This window comes from Thunnus maccoyii, chromosome 22 (genome assembly GCF_910596095.1).
Source record: "Thunnus maccoyii chromosome 22, fThuMac1.1, whole genome shotgun sequence".
Lineage (NCBI taxonomy): Eukaryota > Metazoa > Chordata > Actinopteri > Scombriformes > Scombridae > Thunnus > Thunnus maccoyii.
This window is the reverse complement of record NC_056554.1, coordinates 1,519,133-1,541,486: the sequence shown is the minus strand read 5'-3', so window position 1 is coordinate 1,541,486 and position 22,354 is coordinate 1,519,133. Positions and strand designations below refer to the sequence as shown.

General features: G+C 39.0%; 1 protein-coding gene across 5 annotated transcripts in view; it reads left to right on the top strand.

The window, feature by feature from the left end:
* The window catches only part of ehbp1l1a (EH domain binding protein 1-like 1a), a 55,141-nt gene that overhangs the window by 9,151 nt on the left and 23,636 nt on the right, over nucleotides 1-22,354 (top strand). For 2 of the 5 annotated variants that reach the window (XM_042400540.1, XM_042400541.1), the window contains exons 2-14: nucleotides 2,723-2,780; nucleotides 4,602-4,697; nucleotides 4,835-4,888; nucleotides 5,048-5,226; nucleotides 5,419-5,561; nucleotides 7,449-7,517; nucleotides 8,105-8,347; nucleotides 12,452-12,631; nucleotides 12,740-12,940; nucleotides 13,080-13,223; nucleotides 14,978-15,196; nucleotides 15,475-15,534; nucleotides 15,638-15,743. In XM_042400540.1, coding sequence (XP_042256474.1) covers nucleotides 2,723-2,780; nucleotides 4,602-4,697; nucleotides 4,835-4,888; nucleotides 5,048-5,226; nucleotides 5,419-5,561; nucleotides 7,449-7,517; nucleotides 8,105-8,347; nucleotides 12,452-12,631; nucleotides 12,740-12,940; nucleotides 13,080-13,223; nucleotides 14,978-15,196; nucleotides 15,475-15,534; nucleotides 15,638-15,743 — 1,752 coding nt within the window. Of the gene's footprint in view, nucleotides 1-2,722; nucleotides 2,781-4,601; nucleotides 4,698-4,834; nucleotides 4,889-5,047; nucleotides 5,227-5,418; nucleotides 5,562-7,448; nucleotides 7,518-8,104; nucleotides 8,348-12,451; nucleotides 12,632-12,739; nucleotides 12,941-13,079; nucleotides 13,224-14,977; nucleotides 15,197-15,474; nucleotides 15,535-15,637; nucleotides 15,744-17,709; nucleotides 18,139-18,346; nucleotides 22,343-22,354 lie in introns of all 5 variants that reach the window. The other 3 variants (XM_042400538.1, XM_042400537.1, XM_042400539.1) reach the window with 3 other exon arrangements.

The window sequence follows — 22,354 nt, the reverse complement described above, 5'->3', positions numbered from 1 at the left end:
GATTTACAATATGTGGTCAGTTTATTTAAGTAATGCCTATTTGGAAATTTGCTTGTCAATGTCCATCGTCATCCTGGGGAGAACAGCCTGATCTCTGCAGACCTTTGGTCACTTCCCATTTTCTGTAGCATGTTGTTATATAATTCCTTTTGTGAGATAAATTTTGACATTCACAGATGAAATCTCATATTTGTTGCTGCCACTTTAGTTTGTCTGAGGGTAAAGTGAAGCTTTATGTTTTTATTGAACAGAACAACAGCAGTCTACATTAAACTTTATTTTATTTTTTTTAATATTCATAACAGATTGGATTTTTAATATACATTAAAGATTGGAGAAAATAATCTGAATCTCACTGTTGATTAGGTTTTTTTTCCTTCTGAAACAGTCTGTTCCTGGACCTCTGAGTTGAGGTTATTTTGTCACAGTACAGTCAGGTATACTACGTCCTCCTGTCCTCTACAGTTTGGACTCCTGAGTTGAACTTGCCAAGTTTGAACTCCCAAGTATGCAAGTCTGAACTTGGTATACTCTCTATTAAGAAAGGCCTATTATCTGACTGCTTGTGTTCCTATGGATTGATTATGACAATGGGTCCAAGGACACAGGGCTGTAAAAGGTTATATTATATGTTATATTCTCTTAAAGCACAGATATTCTGTTGTCAAACATTTAAATTGCTTCACTAATTTTAATGGAGGCCCTCTGTAGTTAATATGTGCTGTCCAGCTTTTAATACATTTTGTGACTTTACAATACAGACTGCTAGTAAGACTTCAATAAAAGCTCTTGCTGCTGCTGTCCCCTGACCCTTTAGCGCCTGGGCCAGTGCCTGGTAGGCCCCTTCAGTAATCCATCCAAGTCTCTTGCCCCATCAGATCTCAGCAGTTATTATTACCGATAGGAATGAGGGCCAGAACTACAAAAATAAGACCGAAATAACTTGTAATAATCCAAAATTACCCTTTAAACAAACTGTGTTAAATTGTCCTAATATATGATTTTAAGGGACTCCTACCCATCAATCACAAATTAATATTTTATTGTGTGGACTGAAGTGACTAGAAAGTAAGACTGGTGAACACTCTCAACATGTCTAGGGTCTCCTACAATCTATACATTACTGTGTTTACAGTGATTCTAATATCACACACACAAACACACATCCAAATACAGCTGTCTATCCAAAGAATTGGTACTCAGTGTCACTGAGTGCATGCTCACACAGTCACAAGATTTTCATTTTCTCCTGGCTGAGACCTTCACTTCAGTGTTTTGAAAGCACACAGATGGGCTTGTGTGTATGCTGTGTGCTTTTGGGCCTGTTTTTGACAAGCTATCATCTCCTGATGGTGTACTGCCTGTGCTCCACCTCAGACCCCATTATTAGAGTAAATGAAATTAGATGAAATGTCCTGATTGCTCTGGGTAAAATGGGTTGATGCAGCCATGAAAGAATAGTAAGAGGACACACAGATGAGCAGAAAATAAATAAGAGCACAGAATATGATAAATGTCTCTGTTGAAGTGCTAAATGGGCCTTTATGTCCCATTAAAGAGCCAAAGAAAGACAGATGAAAATTCTTCACTTGTACTTTCTGGAAAGCAGTGTTTTGTTCAAGCCATGCTAGGGACTCTAGGGATGGGAATTTCGGTTGGTTGGTCCACCACTTTGATACAGACTGAAATATCTCAGCAACTAATGGATGGAATACCATGAACTTTTGTACAGCCATTTACATTCCCCAGAGGATGAACCCTAATGACTTTAGTGATCCTGTAGTGCCAATTGTTGACATTTGTAGTTTTAAGTGACATGTCTCAACAACTTCTGGATTGATTACCAAGATTTTTTGTAAATTCATATTCTCCTTAGGATGAATTATGAAATGAGCTTTTCATCTAGCACCATTGTTTGATAAAATTCACTTTTTTCACTTATCCAAGTCAGGTTATAACAAAATACCTATTAAACTAATGACATTCCAATCAGCTTCAGTTCTGCTAATTAGCACATGTTAGCATGCTAACCCAGTAAACTCACATAGTGACCAGTTTAAACTTTACCTTCTAAATGTGAGCATGTTCACATTGTCATTATTAGCATGTTAACATACTGATGTTAGCACTTAGCTCAAAGCAATGCTGTGCCAACATACAGCCAAAATCACTCACTATGTGCTACCTCATATACTGTACTTACTTTTACCTATTTTATTTGAGACTATTTAAGTGTAAATAGCCAGTAGTGCCATTAAAATATACATAGTGCAACAATAACGTGCATTTCTTTTCTTTAACAATCAGTGTCAATGATGAAAAATGTTTAGAATTAATAAATGTCAAAAATCTCAATTTTCCTGCTCTCTAAAGAGTTAACTATTGTTATTATGTAGAGAATAGTGAATGAATGAACAAAGAATTCAGATGGAGCCCTAGTCTCGTAGTTACCATCATCACACTGATTATGATCAAATGTCGTCACATTATTCACTGTAGAGATTAATTTTTACTCTCAAAGGGTCAACAGTCAATCTGTAAAAGGAACTGAAACATCCTTTGAAACTTGTTAACACATCTGTCTTTCTGTGGAAATAGTTTTGGATTCAATGTCTGTATGTTACATTGATGCTAATGTACAGTAAGTGGTGATGAAAGCTGTTCTTGATGAAGATGTACACAGAAAAACTGAAATGTTATTTATCCTCTGCTGTGATTCCAGGCAGCCAGATAAACTAAGAGTGGTGTGGATCAGGAGAAACAGACGTCACAGCACAAAGGTAACAAAAGGAAGGAGAATGAGATGAAATGTATTTATAAGCTGTCAAAAAAAGAATTGTCTCTGTAAGGTTCCTTGAGAAGAAATTGTTAAAATGCTATGAAAAAAGTTGTTGACTTTAATGGTTGAAATATGATTAAATCTTCAAATTGTGGGGACCCCTTGATCCTTCGGCCAAAATTTGTCCTTTGTTCACAACATAACCCTTTCTTCTAGTGTCCTTCACAGGCCTGATTGTTCATTTTGTACAAGATATCTAATTTGAGCATGGAAGTTCACTCTTGACCTTTCAACTGCATCTCATGGTCTTCTTCAGTGAATGGAACTGGCTCAGATGTCATGTGACAAAGAGTGGTCGCATATGGAGACATTGTAATTCCTTTTCAAAGCCACTTATAACATGAAACAGAAGTGGCGAGGACCCTCCTACACAGAACACTTCATCAATGAGGAGGAGGAATGACAAGGAGGTGCAGCAGGTCTGAGTCAATGGATACAAAGAGTGAATGATTAAACTTAAGACCAGCACTCATACATGATTGGACTGTCAGCTCATCTAACCAGAGTCTTCAAGTCACAAAGAGTCAACACTTACAGTACAACAAACCATACAACACCTCAAGATCTCTGCTCGGCTTCTGTTATATGATGCCTTTTGTCATTCAGACATATAGTAGGAGTCTTTCACTTCAATGTTCCTTATGGCTGTACTCAGACATGACAGGACATTTACATAAGGAGCTGCATGCTCATATGATATTTTGCACCTGTTGCACGAGAGTGAGCAGAGACACAGTGTTTCCTAGTTTATTAAACTGATTTTGTGCATTTGTGTATAAGAGATGATGATTGAGATATAAAATTATTGTAAGAAAGTAAGAAGGTGAAATAAGACGCGTATTTCTCTTATGTTAAATGTTAGATTGACATAGAAGGGTGCATTTCTGAAATGGTAAATGGAACACTCTTATATAGCACCTTTATACCTTAACAGACTAAGTGCAAAACAATTTTTGCCTGTCATGAACCCATTCACACCCACACACTGATTGCTGTGGAGCATGCAAGGTCATGGCCTGACCATTGGGAGCAACTTGGGGTTCAGTGTCTTGCTCAAGGACACTTCGACACATGGACAGGAAGAGCTTGGGATCGAAGCCAACCCTGAAGTTAGTGGACAACCCGCTATACCTCATGAGCCACAGCATGAAATGGGCTTGTGACAACACATGTGACAGCTGTGGGGAACACTACATCAGTGAAACAGCAAGGACCCTGGACAAGAACGCCACCTGTCTGTGAACATTAGACCAAAACCACTCACAGCATCCACTGAGAAGATGTAAAAGGTCATCGAGCAGGAGTCACTGGACGAGTGGCGAAAGATCTAGGAGGACATTCACATCTGACAGTAGAGACTATCTTTGATCAGACAGGAGTTACCATCTCCATCCATATACTGTATGACCACCTGTTATCATGTAACCTAAATTCTATATTACACCATCATTCACTGAAGACTGTGAGATGCAGTTGAAATCTCTAAAGAGCTAGTAGGTGTTCTTTCAGCATAGATTTTTTGTTGTAGGCCTACAAGATAACTAATGGTTAGATTCATGGTCCCCAGGTAATGAATCCTATTTTTATTGGTGTGTGCTTTCCTCTGGCACCACCTGTACACCAGAGTAGTCTGGTGTCCACTTGGACACTAGATATTGCTTAAGGTAAAAGATGCTTGCATAATCAGCTTAAGTCGGGGCAATGAATTGGTATGAATCTTTCTTGTTGATTCATACCTTATTTGTGTTACCTTTTCTGTCAGCTCCACAGCTGGCAGCCGGGGATAAAGAACCCCTATAGAGGCCTGGTGATTTGGCAGGTCCCAGAGTGTTTGGACATCACTGTTACACTCTTCAAGGTATGAAGTTTAAAGTTAAAAGTTAGTAGCATTTAATGAATATTTTGGATTATAAAAGGGAAACGCATAGCTCAGTTATTAATGTGGGTGGGCAACAGTATGGCTAAGGTATCTAGAAATGATTTGTCTGTCAACAGGAACCTACGGCAGAGGAGTTTGAGGACAAGGATTGGACTTTTGTCATTGAAAATGTGAGTCTGCCATTTCTCTCTTATCTTTTAGCCTGGTTTAATTTTATTTATTTAGTTAACTCTTTAATTGGAAAACTCTGACAGAGAATTGATTCTCAGGAAAAAGGGATTCTCCCTTGTTCAAGTTTGACACTCTTGTCCATTTGTTTCACCTGTCAGGAGACAAAAGGCCGTAGGAAGGTGTTGGCATCAGCTGATGTCAATATGAAGAAGTATGCCAATGCCACGCCGGCCCAATATGATATAAAATTGAAGCTCAAACCGCTGTCTGCTAAAGTGGTAGAAGCAACGCTGAAACTGAACCTGTCTTGTATATTTCTCAAGGAAGGCAAAGCCACGTAAGTCATCAGCTCAGCAGCATCATAGCAATCACTCTGCAGGTGTATATGCAAAGCTGTAAAGTTGTATGCCAGAACTTAAATCAGTAGTTGAAACAAGGATCCAAAATCTTTTTTAAGACCAATATTGATGTTTCTGGATGTGATTATTCTTGTACATGTAATGTTTAAGAGGATTCTTTGTCTCCACAGAGATGAGGACATGCAGAGTTTGGCCAGTCTAATGAGTATGAAACAGAGTGACATTGGCAATCTAGATGATTTTAATGACAGTGATGATGAAGGCGAGGAAAGGAGGGCCAGCTTTGGAACTGGACAAGCTGCTGCTGCTTCTGGTAAGAGGCTGATCTTTCCCTCTGGCATTCAGAGATGAAATCCTGACCTGAGTTGAGCTTAATGACAAATGATTTGGTGATGGGGCGATGCTGATTTAAGTGACCGTAATTAATATTTACAACCTGACATCTGCAGGCTGAGGTCCATATATCCTTAAGAATTGGGTGTCAGTGACGTGAGTCAGACATCCCTAATCAAAACAATATGTCAACAGTGCATGTAATACCTCTCAGTGAATGTAAGTTAGCAGCCTTTTTGCATTTTATTTTTTTCCATTTTCAAAATAGTATATATGATAATATATTAATTTTAGGATACATTAGATGTAGTTATGTTAGTGTCATGGCACAGGTAGCACTGGTAAACTGAATGCTTTGATTACCAAAAACAAGAAAGGAAGCAGGCCTTACCTGAACCCTGGTGAGCTCAACATGCTCTCTGGAGTCGCTCCACTCATCTCCTGCATCGTCAGCTCACTTGACTGGAAGGTCAGACTGGCCTGGTCCTCTTCTCATCTCACCAATCATGCACTGAGCTGGGTGTTGCTTTCATTTCATTTAGATTAACACAGATGCAGACAGAAACTAAACTTCAGTTGTTATAGTTGTTAGTTGTTATATTGAAAGTTGGAAACCAATCAATGAGAAATAACACGTGACCTACACGTTAGGATCAAATAAATTTTAATATTAATCTGGGGTTGTTTTAGAGGTAGATATGTCTGTGATATATCCAGACAAGAACTAGACTGATAGATCAGCCGATATTTCATTACATCATTATCTTATTACAGATACAGTACCAGTCAAAAGTTTGGACACACTTTCTCAGTCAAGGGAATGGGAAAGTGACTGGTTTTGGCTTTTGACTGGTACTGTATCTACTGATAGGTAATCAAAATTCAGTCAAAAGATATGTTTGAGGTAATTTAGACATTGTGATGCCATTACATACTATAGTTTATTCACTAGAGATTGCTGACAAGCTTATTTGTCAGTTGTAAAATGGTCACTTTTCTTAAAAATTGTGAATAACATTTTTAAATAAAAATGAAATTAACAAAACAAAAATGCTAGTTTATGTCTAAATTACAAAAAAGAACTGCCTGTATATTGTTGTATTGTAATCTGACTTTTAAACACTCACTTGTGGATATCCATCCTTGCTCCAAAATGAAGTATCAATCAGGCTTTAATAGCCAATGAGAGTTAAGCTTATGGTGAGTTGTCCAGTATTTAGAAAGCCTGCTGTTCAGGCTGCCTAAATTTCAGCTTCTATTGTAGTTTCTATTTTATGTATTTAAAGCATAAATGTAATACATATTTAAGGTTACTTTAGACTAGAGGTGTCTGTGATATATCAAGACCCATAGCATATTTACATTCATTTTATGATACCATACCTTTGCCTGCCAGATTTTTAGCTTTTTAAATCTGTAGTTGTAAACGTAACGGTTGTAATGTTATGTTATGTTATGTTTGTGTTTCTAATTTCAATGAAAGCATTTTCCTCATAAACATAAGCATGCAAACACCAGAACTCCCTGCACTTGCTCCTGACAAAATCTGTCTAAATAAAGTGTTGCTGCACAAGATATAGTTTAGGAATGTATGGACAGCAATTTGCAAGTTACACACAACAAAGTGTGATTCATTCTGGAAAAGACTCTACACCACTGCTACTGTATGTGGGAGAAGCTTTTTGTCAGTCTCTACTCTGTATCATTGCTGTGAGGAGTCAGGCAGGGATGTCCCCTCTCACCTTTTTTTATTTCTCTTTTAACTGTTTCCCTCAAACTGATGCTTCCTCTTTTCTTTCCCATTTAAAACTCAGTTCCCTTTCCACTTATTGTTTCTCTCTACTGTTCCTTTTCTTTTCTGCAACAGCTTCTGCCCCCTCTACCACAAGAATAAATGATCTGGCTTGGAGGCCTGCAGTTGAATCAGGCCCCACAGGTAACTTCCTGTTCCCTGATTTACTCTTGCACCTTCGCAGTTGGTCTATACCTAAGTCCCTCCCCAATGAATACTATTTCATCTTCAACATTCATTTTGTTTGTTTAAAATAGTTTTGTTCATATTCATGAGTGTAGCCTAGTATAGTTTTTTAAGACATGAAAATGACATGAAAATTGATGTTTTGGTGCGTTAAAGCCATCAATTTCTGTGATTTTCTTGATATTACTGTGTAGTAATATTATTGCTTTTATTATTGCTCGTTATCGCTTTTATTGCTTTTAAAGCATATCTGAATGCTGCCACTGTCCATTTCAACAATCCACTTTTCATCTCATTCCTCTTCCCTTTTTCATTATCTCATATCAGCTCTTTTTACTGCTACTTTCTTTATTTGTTTCTTTAAATATACTGCAAAACCTCATTCCAACATTTTCACTTCCATGTGTATCTTTATTCTGCATTTTACTGCTTCTCTCTTTCCAAAGACTCTAAAGACTTTCAATCATTTCTTAAATCTCTTTCTCAACGTCATTTCTGCTCTTCACCCTGCCCTCCATTCATCTCATCTCTTATCTTTCACCCAGTAGCCTCAGAGATGGATAGGAAAAGGTCCTCTGGCATTTCCTCCACCATCTCGGTCCCATCTCGCCCTCCTCTGCCTGATCCCCTAGACCCCTCTGTCCCATCTACCTTATTGCGAACCCACACACGACCAGCCAGCACTACCCAGCAGGCTCGGCCCTCCCCCTATGCCTACTCATTGCCAGCCTTTACACGTGCTCACCCTCCTGCGCTTCCCAAAATCTTCCAGCCCAGTGCCGGATCAGGTATTGCTCATCAGATATTCCTCATCCTGTGTGGTCTCTCGTTTCTTTAGAATCAGATTATTTTATATCTCATCATTTAATAGTGACAAGGGACTTTATTTACCTCAACCGTAGAGACAACCAGACCTTTATTTGGGACAGTCTTATATTAGAGACTTTATTTCTAATTTCTCCTGTTTTATAATCATTTCGTATCATATTTAAGGAAGCCTCCCTGTCTTCTGATTTGCTGTAATCTACTGTTAAATTCTGTGTAATTTACATTTGCACAGCACTACCATCAGTACATGTTCCAACAGTCATATCATACTCACAACATGCTGCTGAGTTTCTCTTCTCTCATAAAAATACTGTTTTTATTCGCTAATTATTCCCTATTGCTTCCATTTGTCACTTTTCTATTGCTGCTAAGCTATTGTCAATAACTAAACTTTCTGTACAGATTTTTCACATTAAAATATCACACCCTGCAGGGCATAATCCCCCCCAGTCCAGACTTGTGATTTAATTTAATTTTAAGTAGGCTTTTAATTTGAAACATCTGCAGGAAATGTAAAGTTTCATAGAATGTAACTTAAAAAAAGGGAGAAGTGATTGGAAATAACAGAGAGAGAAAGAGAGCAGCAGAGTGGTGAGAATGACATGACTCTGTTGTTATATTATTGTACTGATGGAATTAATGCTGTGGAAATGTACATTATACTGAATTTATCATGTGAGCTATTATAGTACAGGTTCCAGATTCCACTCCTTAATATTTCTTCACCATGACTTAATTAACAATCAGCCTTCATTTGTTCGTGCTGGCTATGTTATTGTTTTAATACCAGCTTTTAATTGAGAATTTACAGTAATATGGAGATGCTACATTGGCCACATAAGGTAAAGGTACAAGACATAGCTTTAATTTCAAGCATACTGCTTTTAACATTAAGTTTATCATTAAGTTTATTGTAGACTTTACACCTAAACATCCAAATAAATGCATTTTGATCTACTGTGGCAGGCTGGTCCTGGGGTTTAGTGGATTATCACTGTTAGGCATATAGAGTTAGACATTAAGATGGAACAAAAACAAACTCTAGATTTTGTTCCCACAAGGAAATCAGCATAAATGTCAAGAATCTAAACCTTGATTCTTGAAATTAAGTAAAAACAACAAGGCCTGCCTTTAAAACTTGTGATCCAGAGTTATGTAATGTGGTATACATTTTTTACTGGTATGAGACACCTCCTGCTGTGATATGTCCAGTTAGGAAATGAAAATCATATCACTTATTGGCAATGAATAGACTGAATGTCCTCATTTTGAATTGTTGAGCTTTGCTCAGGCCTAGAATAATTTTCTCCATCAGTATCCGTTTAAAATTTTCTGCCAAATTTCTGAAATGAACTGTTCCATTTCCACAGCGACAGTCCCTTGTGACAGTAAATTTGTCTGTCAGTGCAGAAATGCTTCTGGCTTTTCTCCATCCACATCCTGACAGGGCTGTATCCAGGCCCGTGAAGTCTAGTTGAATAGATTGCTCTGGCAGACTATGTGCTGATACAGTTTGTTGTTCTCTAAGTTATGGTCTGATCTGTCTTGAAAAGGAAAAGTTGTTTTCTTAAGGGTAAGCTTGTCTACAAACTTAACTATAGAGCAAAGATCAGTTTTAAAGGCTGATATGTTATATGTAGGTACAGTAACAGACCCTGTGGGCTGGTAGAATATTGTTTTTGGTGGTATTTTCTTAATTTCTCTCATTTCTTCTGTTACATTCCCACAAACCAAAAAATACAGGAAACTTTGGCTAGCTGTCTGGTTCAAAATTACTGTACAAGTGGACTGTACCAATAGTTTTAAACTATGTTTTTGTCAGGTGTTGAACAGTTTTAAGCAAGCTTTCATTGTTCTTTCTACCTGTGATGGATCCACAACCCCATGGACATGAACTGGTCAGTTACTGCAGAGTAGTCATGCAAAGTGATGCATAATAAAATGTGATGAATTAGTTTCTCATGGGGGTGAAAGTCCTAACTCTCTGCCTTTTAGCTTTCTTACTCTTTTGACATTTGATGAGATAAATCTTCTTGATTTTTATCTTTCAGCTTTTACACATATTGCTGAAAGTCATGTAGCTGTTTGCATCAGTATATGACTTAAGTAGCTACCTATTTCTAAGTCATGACCAAGTTACAGTACAGCAGCCTTATTCTAAAAAAGACAAAAATCCATTGATGGAGTAAATGGTTCATGGATATTTTAGTTGATTAAAAAACAAAACAAAACATCACAATACACCATAACAGTCAAAAATGCTCAGTTTCCATTGTTGTCACCCATGACTAAACAGCTAAACTGAGCTGTGTCAATGTATTGCTGTTAACAAGTTGTGTATTAAGTATGGACCTGGAGTCAGGACATGGTTAGCCTAGTTCAGCATAAAGACTGGAAGCAGGGGGAAACAGCTAGCCAGGCAAAGTAAAAAAATACACCTATTGACACCGCTAAAGCTCACTGATTAACACCGTATTTTGTTAGTTTAATCTATAAACAAACAGAAATGTAAAAATTACAATTTATAGTTTTAGGCAGTGTTGGAAAGTAAGTACATTTACTCAAGTACTATACTTAGGTACAATTCTGAGGTACTTGTACTTTACTTGAGTATTTCCATGTTATGCTACTTTATACTTCCAATCCAATACATTTCAGAGGGAGATATTGTATTTTTTACTCCAATACATTTATTTGACAGCTTTACTTACTTTTTAGATGAAGATTTGAATCAATGGATAATATAACAAGCTTTTAAAATACAACACATTGTTAAAGACGAAACCAGTGGTTTCCAACTTTTTTGGCTTTTGAGGTCTCACAAAAAGCAGTGTGTAGTCGAGGTCACATTTCAGATGTCTATGTGTTCTGAAAACAGATTTGTGTATCAGAACTTTGTTTTTTCTTCTTTCCTCTCCCATTAATCATCTCACGACCCCTCAGATTTATCTGGTGACCCTTTGGAGGGGTCTGACCCCTAGGTTGGGAACCACTGGACTAAACTAGTTAACTGTATAAAAAAGTAGTTGAAACCAGCTCCACCTCCAGCAGCGACAACAGTAACATGCTGTTCTAACATCTAATAATCTAATGATGTCATATATAATAATATGTCAGTCAGAGGGACCAAACCACTACTTTAACTGCAATACTTTAACTACATCAAGATGATAATACTTGATGTACTTTTGCTAAAGTAGGATTTTTCATGCCGGACTTTTACTTGTAATAGAGTATTTGACTGTATTGGTACTTTGACTTAGTAAAGGATCTGAGTACTTCCTCCGCTGCTGGTTTTAGGGGGAGTTACTTGCTGGAGCTATTTCTTGCCAAATAACAGGCAATGACTGTTCACAGCTTGTCTGAGTCTTGTAGACATTGCTAGATTGCCAGGTTGGGTATCATTGTGCCTGCAGAAAGAGCAATATAAAAGCCTGTGCTTACTAACTGTATCTAGCAACCTGAGCCGTAGCCAGAGACACTGCAGTGAAGTGCTGGGAGTATGCATACATTGTTGTTCATCAAGAATAGTTCAAACATGCAACTCCCCCTAAGACTGCTAATTAGCATTTTAACATTTGTCTGTTTGTGTACAGATTAAACAAATAAGTATAACACAACGTGTTAATCAGTGAGCTTCAGAGGTGTTGGCAAGATTATTGTTGAACTTTGATCGAAGATCGAAGTGAGCTGTTCCCCCCTGCTTCCAGTCTTTATGCTAAACCAGGCTATCCACCTCCATGCTCCAGCTTTGACCTTAACACATATACATGAGAGTGGTTTAGATCTTCTCACCTCACTCTCGTCACCCAAAATGTTGAATTATTCCCTTGCGTGAGACAGGCAGTATGTATAAAGCAGTATGGATTTAATATAAGGTTGGTTTTTACAAATCAACACATTTGTCTGTTTCAATCTGTTTCTGTTCTCTTTTTGTAGTTTGGTTGGCAGTTAACATTGTGTGTTTTTAGTTTCACTCACCATTTTTCTGTCTTTTGGTTCCTGCTCTCTTCTTTTCTATTTTCTTTCTGCTACCTCCTGTATGCACTCTGCTGTCTATTTAGTGCCCGTCTCAGCTCCTCGAAGGCCACATAGCCTCCACAGTGACTCTCCAGCTGAGGGTTTAGAGGCTCAGGCTTTCTCTACCTTCACCCCTTCCAAAGCCCTCTCCACTTCTACTCTGTCCTCTTCACCCTCTGATCCATCCCTTCATCCCCACGTTGTCTCTGATACCTCACAAACAGGTACAAAGACACTTCAAAATTGTAGTTGCTTTCTCGATGACATTGGAATGTCATTTTTCATCACTATCCTCTCTTACTTTTTTCATTCTTTCCATCCTTCTCTCTCAGCCTGTCCCAGTGCCTGGAGAGCACAGAGTGTTCCCTCCTTTTCTTCTTTCTCCTCCTCCTCCTCTTCAGCTCCTGTCAGCTCCTTCCCTCCTTTACCATCGCCTTCTGCTCCTGGACAGCTCAAAACCCGCCTCACCTCTGTGGGGGAGCCAGGCTCTGCCCTCACCAGACCCACCAGTCTGCCATCTGCCCCTGAGACAGGTACAGGGAAAGGGATACAGTGCCGGTCAGGCAGGTGTTTTAGAGGCTAGTTCCCACCTTCCATTTCTTACACCCATTACTAGCCTTTATTTGTGTTTCTTCCTTTATCCTTCCATGTTTTTTTCTTCTTTTTTTCCAGCTTCCTGGCTGAGTGAATGGAGGCCTCCTAAATCTCAGGCCCCTCTAGTACAGCCTGCCCTCTCTCCTAAATTTCTGCATCTCTCTGGTGATGATCCTGGACAGCCGGCAGTGCTGCAGAAAAAGCAGAGAATAGAGACGCCATGTAATGCTGCTCGTCCTTTAACCCAACTTATCAACCTGAGCCTCCATGCTGTACTCTTGTGTCCTTTCATTCTTTTTCTCTGTTCTTATCTAAACCCAATGTCTCTTCTCCTGCTCTTTCATTTGATTTTTACTAATATATACTGTAGCTTTGATTTGTCCAGCAATAAGATGCGTTTGGGTATAATCTAGATTACCACTGTATTATACAGTCCAACAGCACCAAGCATAGTTAAAAACGTCAAGACATCAGGTTGTGATCCTCACTGAGTTCCAATTTACTCACATGCCGTATCTGAATCATTGTGCTTTTTATGGATTGATCTGACATTAGAATAATAATTGACAACCCGAACAGATAAATCTCATGATATTCTTACTGTCAGCAAATCCCATGAAAAACCCAAACCAACAATGAACGTATCCTTCTACTAGGTTACCACTAAGTTGTGTGTACACATTGTCCTACTGCGGAAATTCTTACTAGAGCACCAAGTGTGTATTAATCCACCACTGAAAATAGTCCCCAACAAAAACACTATTCCTTCCCATTTCAGTAATTTTTGCTAAAACCTACAGTGACTAGCTGTTTTAGGAAATTAACAATGAAACAATGAATCTAAATATTTGTGAGCCATTTTTTAAGATTTAAAGGACAGGTTCACAATTTTTGAAGTCTGTCTTATATCAATAGTGGTGCCCAAATGAACTCTTTGTAAACAAACTCTTGCGTACTGTCTAACTGATTCATTAGTCCCTCTTCCATGCACCTGTCTCATGAAATAGATATGCAAAGTGTTCTTCTGTTCTGCCCTAATAAACATTGAAACATGTTTTTCATGCTGTAATCATTCCTCCTGTGCATACTGACCATTAGAAGATCCCTTCATAATGCACTTACAATGTAAGTGATGGGAAACAAAATCCACAATCCTCCTTTTGTGCATGTAGTTTTAAAGTTTTTTTAAAAGTCCAAATGAGTCAAATCAAGTAGATATCTTTCAACGTTACAGTCTTTTTAGTGCCAAAGTTCCTCTTTTTGTTACTATACTTCCACCGCAGCTCAACAGGGAAACACTGTCTGAGGAAACACAAAGAGGGAATTTGATGCTAAAAAGACTGTAAATGTGTCAGATATCTACTTGATATGACTAACTCAGACTGCTGAAGTCTCATATAAGCTTCACATCAACTTCTAGATACATTTTTGCACAAAATAACTGCGGACACACTGTGGATTTTGGCCCCATCACTTACATTGAAAGCACATTTAAAGGGGATCTTTTAATATCCAGTATGAACAGGAGGAATGATTACAGCGAGGAAAAACCTCTTCCACTGTTCATATGGACACCTGACTGTTGTTTTAAGACAGACTTGAAAAACTTTAAGTTCTCAGTAGTCGCTTGGTGATGAGTGCCACAGACACGGAAGGAAAACACAGACGTGACGTCCTGCATCAACAAACACAGCCCCCTCATTTATTTGAATGAGGTCAATCTGTAGAAGCAATGGGGTCCTGATGCAGAGCAATACTTGTTAGTAGATCAATTCATTTTTGGTTTTAGAAAGACAGAGAATATCACCAGTCTTTTAAGACCCTAACCTGCATTTGTTCTATTCCTTTTTAGCATCTTACTATTCTTTATATCATACTTTAGGTTTGAGTTTTTGATATGCCTCCCTCCATTCCCTCTCCTTTACCCCCACCCCCTCCCATCATCCCTCTGCCTTATTACATTTCCTCCCTGTCAGCTTCATCGTCTCTGCCCATTGGTCAGTCTCTGGAGCAGAAACACCAGGGAGGCTCTGGATATGTTCCTTCCTGGAGACCCCAGGTCACTCCTTCAGTAGAGACCCCCTCACTTCCTCCTCTAAGTCCTCACTCTACTCTTGTGCTCTCTGGGCCTCTTCCTCCTCCTCAGCCTCATATATCCCAAACTGCCATAGACTCCCCCAGTGACCAAGATCCAGGTACTGAATCAAAAAGGAACACATTTTTATGTTGTTCCTGATTGATTAGTTCAGCGTTCAAATGATTGACTGAATCCATCCAAAATCCATCTTTTCAGTGATCTGAGCACATGGCTCCCCCAGCTGGTATTTTAGAGTAAAGCAGCTGAACACTTGATTCTATTTTGGTTATAGTTTACACTGTACATGTCATGCTGGTGTATAGTGGCATATAAACATTAACTTTCAGGTTGATATGTAAAATCTATTTTATCTCTATGCTTTTCTTTCCCCTTTAGAATTTAAAAGACAGTTGAGCACACTGAGTGAAGAGGATAACCAGTGTATAACACCTACAAGTGAGCATCAACACAAAACGCAATGCACTGCAATCAGTTAAACCTACAGTATATCCAACGACTTACAACGACTACAATTCTAACTTTATATGATGTTGTTCAGGCCCTGATCCCAGAGCCCCTGCCAGTTGGAGGCCAGAGGCATCTAGGGCTACAGAACATAAAAGAGATGCACCATTTGGAATCGAGGTTGTCAGGGCATCAGCAGGGTGAGTAAATATAAAAGGCTTCCCCTTATCAGTTTTGGTGTCTTTTAATATTTGCTGTGGTTGGCATGACAGTAAGGAATACTCCACCCTCAGGTACTCCAACACTGTGACTGTAGATGCCATCAATTTTTGGTGCAAGGTGTTTTCAAGACATGGTTGTCTAATGATTAAATGTAGCAAATTACTGCTTTTGGTTTTTGGTTTAAATGTTTTGTTTTTTTTTAATCAACAAGCCTCATGCTTCTACTTCAGTTAGTGATTTCCTACTATATATTAAAGATATACTTTCAACAACATGAACATGGATGGTTTAAGTGTGAAAAATTTTGCTGTACTGCTGATATGTTTCCTCTCAACATTGCTCAACAAATATAACTGCCTCTGTTTTCTACTGTAGAAAAAAACAGACTGACAACTATATGATCTAAATATACACCCCATGTTTTGCAATATGTTCATTGAAATTTGTACTTATTTACTCACTGTTATTGCAGCAACTACTGTATTACGTGGTAGGAAGTTCAATGCATTGTTTTAGTTTTTTAGTTTAGTGCGCTATATCTCAGCAGGTGTTAACTTTCACTTACAGGCAGGTGATAGCATTTTGCTAAGTACTGAATTTTCCTTTGTCTTGCCTGGTAGTACTTGATAACTGATTTGTGGATTTGTGTTGACCAGTTATATACAAAATGCACAGTGAAACAACAAAATATTTCTGGAAATGAATAGCCTATCGCTGTTATGTGTATTTTAACAGTGTTGCAGCATTCAAGGGTAGATTTTTCCTGTTTAATAATATTACAGTATTTTTACCCAACATTAATTGCATGTATGGTATTACTAAGAATGGATTGCTGTGTAATCATAAGTATGTAATAATAATAATAATAATGATAATAATAATAATAATAATAATAATAACTTGATTTAGATAGAACTTTTCAAAACAAGTAACAAAATGCTTCACAGTAAAAAAAGGATAAAACAATAATAGAGAGTTAAAGAAACAACAACAAACATTTGTATAGGTGAAGAAAAAGCCATGAGATGGTTTACTGAAGTTCAGCAATGAATGCTTTGCACAGTGAAGGATTTACAGATAAAATTGTTATCTTCTTGAACTCCTAGCACACTCCTTGCAGACGTGATTTTTTTGAGGCTGGGATTGGTGTAGCCAAAGTAAATTGAGTGGCTGTTGAAGAGAGACAAATGTTATTTTAAGAAGTAAATGGACTGGAAACAGCAGACATGCATTTTACATTTAACAAGAAGGAGGTTTGCAAAGGGATGCCCATGTTTCTATTTTTCTGCTGGGTGATGGATGTTGCAGTCTTGAGTTTGTTTCAGGGTCTACTTTAGTCTTCTTAATTCCCTGTAGCAGTCAAAAACACTTAATGCACCACTTCATACTTTGTAAACAATGATCAGGTAGCTAATATAATGTAGCATGTTTTGGCTTGCCATTGCCATTAACTAGTAAGGCTTGGATAAGCAGCTTTGGCCTAAAATACTTAATACCACAAACAAATAAGCTCCCCATTTGTTTGGCTTGAAAGGGCAAAAAATGATCACACTGCTTGTTCAGCTGTGCGTGAAATATTCTTTACCCCACAAAGGGGAAAGAAACCTAGTGAAATTCATGTTGATGTACCAAGTGCCTGATCTGGCAGTGTTGTTTGAATGTTTTATTTTAAAAGGCTACTACTGCTTGACAAAACCTGGTGATTCCTTCCATGATTTATAAAAAAAAGCTTGTTTGATTGGTGACTCTGTCTGGTTTCAATCTCCTGTAGTTGGTTTTTGCTATATATATATATATATTTTTTTTTTTATTTTATGTAGCTCCATGTCACATTGCTCATTTGCTTGTATGCTGTTCAGTGGAATTCTGGATGTGACTGCATCACTGTGGTGGAGACTTTCGTTCCAACCTCATAACTCTTATCTTCATTTGTTTGTCCCTTAGACCTGAGAGCATGGCCTCACTTCTGCCCTTTAGCCCCAGAACGCCCTTAGCCCCAGGGGTAAAATATTTTGAGATGCCCAAAACAAAGATGGATCAGGCAGAATCAAGGCCAACAATGACATTTCCTAATGTCCAGCCAACACTCCCTCCCTTCACTTCTCCACCTATGCAAAACCCTGATTTTGAAGTCAAGGAGCTTCTGTCTAACCCAAGAAGTCACTTGTCCGAGATGTCCTTTCAGTTAGGGAATCAAATAGCCCAACCAGAGCCTGTTCAACATATGCCCCTTTCTCCTGCCAACCCCCTACCTATTTCCAGATCACTCCAGGCACCTTTGTTGCACTTGCCTCAAATTGCTACATCTGACACAAAACGGATAGGGAGGATAGGAGTGGGGCATAAAAAAGAAGCTGTAACAATGGATTTGGGGTAAGTGTGGCATGGTGGTCTGTCAGCTACATCCCTCCCATCCAATAGTGTTGAAATTGCATCAAAGTTCTTATCAATGTAAACTCCTGCAATGAAAAGTAAATCATGATTAAAGATTTGTAGATTTTGGTTGGGCTTTTTTTTAAATTCTAAAGCACTTCAGTGTTTTTGTTCTGACATCTATCTTTGGTATCCCCTACTCCTTTAGAAATGAGAGCATGGCTGCCTCAGTGTCATCTTGTGTCAGAGAAGGCAATTCTGCTTTTTCTTCAATGGTGATGAACAAAACGCCAGAAGCTCAGTCTGGAGAGTCATCCGTTGTAAGAAACTCACAGTGGAAGAAGCCACAAAGAGAGACTCTAAAAATCAATCCTGCTGTTCCAATTCCCATTATGGATAAGAAAATCATATGCGACACACCTGCCTCTGACCAGGTCACTTCAAGATTGGATTCTCATTCTGGGTTCCTCTCAGTACAGCAGCATACAACAAACACATTATCAGAGCAAATGGATGAATCTAATTTGAATTTTGCATCCTCTTCCACAAAAAGCATTGGTGTGCCTGATGTGGACTCTGCTCCAGAACATTCTACTGAGAAAGAGGGAACAGAAAATGCGGTTTGGTCTATGGATAAGAGACCATTGTGTGAAAGAGATAGGAGAATTACACAGGAACTTGTGTTACCAAGTTCTACAGTTTGTACTGAAGAAAACAGTGTGTACATATCAAAGGTGGAACTTGGTCCATTGTGTACAGGGGGGAGTTCTAATTCTCATTTACCATCCACTTCACAGCCTGAAGCTCAGATGGAAGGAGCACTGAGAGAGCCAAGTATGATGCAGTTATTATCAAGTTGCCCACAGTATTCCAATATTCCTGGCATGCCATCTTTCCATCAGTCACAAGTTATAGCATGGACTCATGATGGGAGTTTATTGTTTCAAAAGTTATGCAGCAAGAGATTGCCATTACTCCTGTATTCAGATTATGTTAGTTCCCTTTATGGGGATAGTACAGAAATTGCAAAAATGGTGGACCTAACACCATCCTGCACCAGGTCTGGTAGTATTCCTGGATTCCCATCTGCTCTGAAACGTGAGCCAAACATGGCTCACCTTTTACCCACATGTCCCAGAATTTGCAGGGTTCCAGGTATAGCTTCTGCTGGATCAGCAATTGGATATGAAAAGATTGTTTGGGACAGATGTTCTCTGTGGAAGAAACCGTTGCAGTTAAAAGGAACATTTGTTTCACACATTTGTTCTGTTCAGGAGCAAGCTGTTAGTGATACCAATATGATTAAAATTATGGTGGCCATGTTGCCAACATGCTCTAGAAAGGCAAGTATTCCAGGGTTTCCTTCTGCACCACTGCAGAAGGCTCCATTTACTCCAAGTATGGCCAGTCTTCTCCCTACATGCCCCAAACAGTCGAGGATAGCAGGTATGCCATTTCGACAAAATGTTACTGCATATAATGACAACTGGCATATTTTGAGGGAATTCAAATTTGGTAGATCATTGAGAAGTAACTGTGTTCTGGTTCAGGAAAACTTAAATGTGGATAAAGAACAAATAAAACATATGGTAAATATGTTACCTTCTTGTCCCTGGAAGGCAACCATTTCTGGTTTTCCCTCTGCACCACGAAAAGAGCACACTGTGCCTGACTCTTCATCTGCACCAGGGCAAGAACCTTGCATGGCTAACTTTTTGCCTACTTGCCCAAGAAAAACCAGAGTTATTGGTTTACCTTCGAAGGAGCCAGTTATTGCTCAAACTGAAGGTTTGGATATGACCAGGCATATTTTGCTGGAGAAGCCTTTAAGGAAAGTGAAAGTTGTGATTCAAGATATTTTCCCAGTTGCTGCTCAGTATCTAGAAAAGGGAGAAATACTCAGTTCTGTGGCCATGTTGCCATCATGTCCTGTAAAAAGTTGCCTTCTCGGTATTCCTACAGGACCCCAGAAGCTATTACCAAGTACTGTCAGTCTTGTGCCTACATGCCCTAAACAGACCAAAATTCCTGGTATGCCATCTCAAGATCAAAAGAATTCAGAGAACACAGATTGGCATACCTTAAGGAGATTAATAAACAAGAGACCAGAGAAGAAAACACACGCTTACATAGTTCAGTGGAAAGCAAAAGACAGCGAGAGCCTTAAACATATGGCAGATATGTTGATAAGTTGTCCACAAAAAGCCAAAGTTTTTGGCTTACCCTCTGCTCCACGACAAGAACCGAGTATGGTTAATGTAATGCCCTCCTGCCCCAGACATAGTGGAGTCCTTGGTTTGCCTTCAAAGACTGGGCAAAAACTTTGCTTGTCCAGCTGTGAGGAATGGTTTGCTTATAAAAGATTACAGTTCAAGAAACCATATATCAAAAGGGAGGTGCAGATTCTAAATGCAGTTTTGGCTTTTGATAAGAACACTGTTGAAACTATGAGTGCGATGTTACCCTCTTGCCCTGAGAATGCTAGTGTACCCGGGTTTCCCTCTGCTCAAACAGCGACATTTGCTGATGGCCCAACTATGGTGAATTTATTGCCTAGTTGTGCGAAGGAATCCAGAATTCCTGGAATGCCAATTAAAAACACTGTCAAACAATTAGAGTGGCAAATAGAAAGAAAGTCGTTGCTCCCCCCAAAGGAGAAATCTCTTGTTAAATTACATTTAGAGGATGTTAATATGTTCTATCTTGATTGTGATACGATAATAAATATGGTATCCATATTGCCCTCCTGTCCACGGACAACCTGTTTACCAGGCTTTCCATCAGTACCATGTCAGACGTTGGTAGATATACCAAGTGTGACCGATCTGCTGCCTACTTGTCCAAGGCGTTCCAGAGTTTGTGGAATACCCTCTAGATCCCACAGTGAGTCCGATGAAGCAGAATGGAATGCAGACAAAAGATCAGTATGGGAAAGGCCATTAACAAACCCAGGGAAATTGTCAGTAATACATGACCATAAGATGTATTTTAAAGAAAAGGCATTAATTAGAATTATGGTATCAATGTTGCCACCTTGTCCCAAACACTCTAATATTCATGGAATTCCCTCGAAGGTAGGAGAGGGACCAGTGGAAGCTTTGATGAAAGAGGCTCCCAGTATGTTTAAATCCCTAGCCACTTTCCCAAAACATGGCAAAGTTCCAGGTCTACCTGCAAAGAATAGTGCAAAAGAAAATGATGGCTGGCATGTGGACAGAGGATCAGTTTGGGAAAACCCATTCAACAGAAGGTATGGAGTTGTTTACCAGGACTTAACAGCTAAGGAACTGTCATATAGGGACAAAAAAGTAATGCTGAGTATGCTTCCATCCTGTCCACGACAAGCCCTGAACCCTGGCTTTCCATCCACTCTACAACTTCAAGCTGTTGATGCCATAGTAGAAAAAAATCCAGACATGGTGCAGTTGCTGCCATGCTGCCCAAGAAAGTCAAGTATCATTGGTTTCCCCTCAAGAGTGTCAAGAGTTTCTGATTCTGAAGTAGGGGACTGGCCATCAGTGATGATAAGGATACATGGCTGCTGTCCATTTCACAAAAATTATGGTTCTCCTTACAAAGATATAATGAAGGCAATTCCTTCTTTGGAAGCTTCTTGTTCAAACATTGCTCTCAGTTCTGGTGTCACAGCAGTTCCACAGTCTGAGGTAGAATGGCTTCCAAATATGGTAAACACTGTGCCATCTTGCCCAGAGAAAACCTCTATTCCGGGTGTGCCATCAACACATGTGCACCATTCAGATCAGAGGTGGCCAGTTAAAACACTACCATTGGTGGATTCAGGAACAAAAATAATTGAAACTGAAAACGTGATGGGTCAACAGCTGTCACTGGAAGATCAACCATTTTGTGAAGTTTCTCTCAGAGAGAGATCAATGAAGTTTATATTCCCCAGCCAAGATGTACCAGAGGATGCACAAGAAAGACTTTTGACAATTGATCCATCAACATGTCCCAGGAAGGCCATCGTCAGAGACTTCCCATCGTCAAATTCTGAAATCCAAGTGGATGAGCCATACCCTAGAGTTAGCAGGACTGAGATGTTATGGGATGAGGCCAGTCCAACCAGATTAGATCTGGATGCAAAGAAAGCAAAATATGATGTGAGCTCACCTCTGGAGATGCATAAAGATGAACGGGGCTTTTGGATACCAACTGAGGCAGAAGTAGCTGTTCTAGAAAAAGGGTGAGTGAGTTG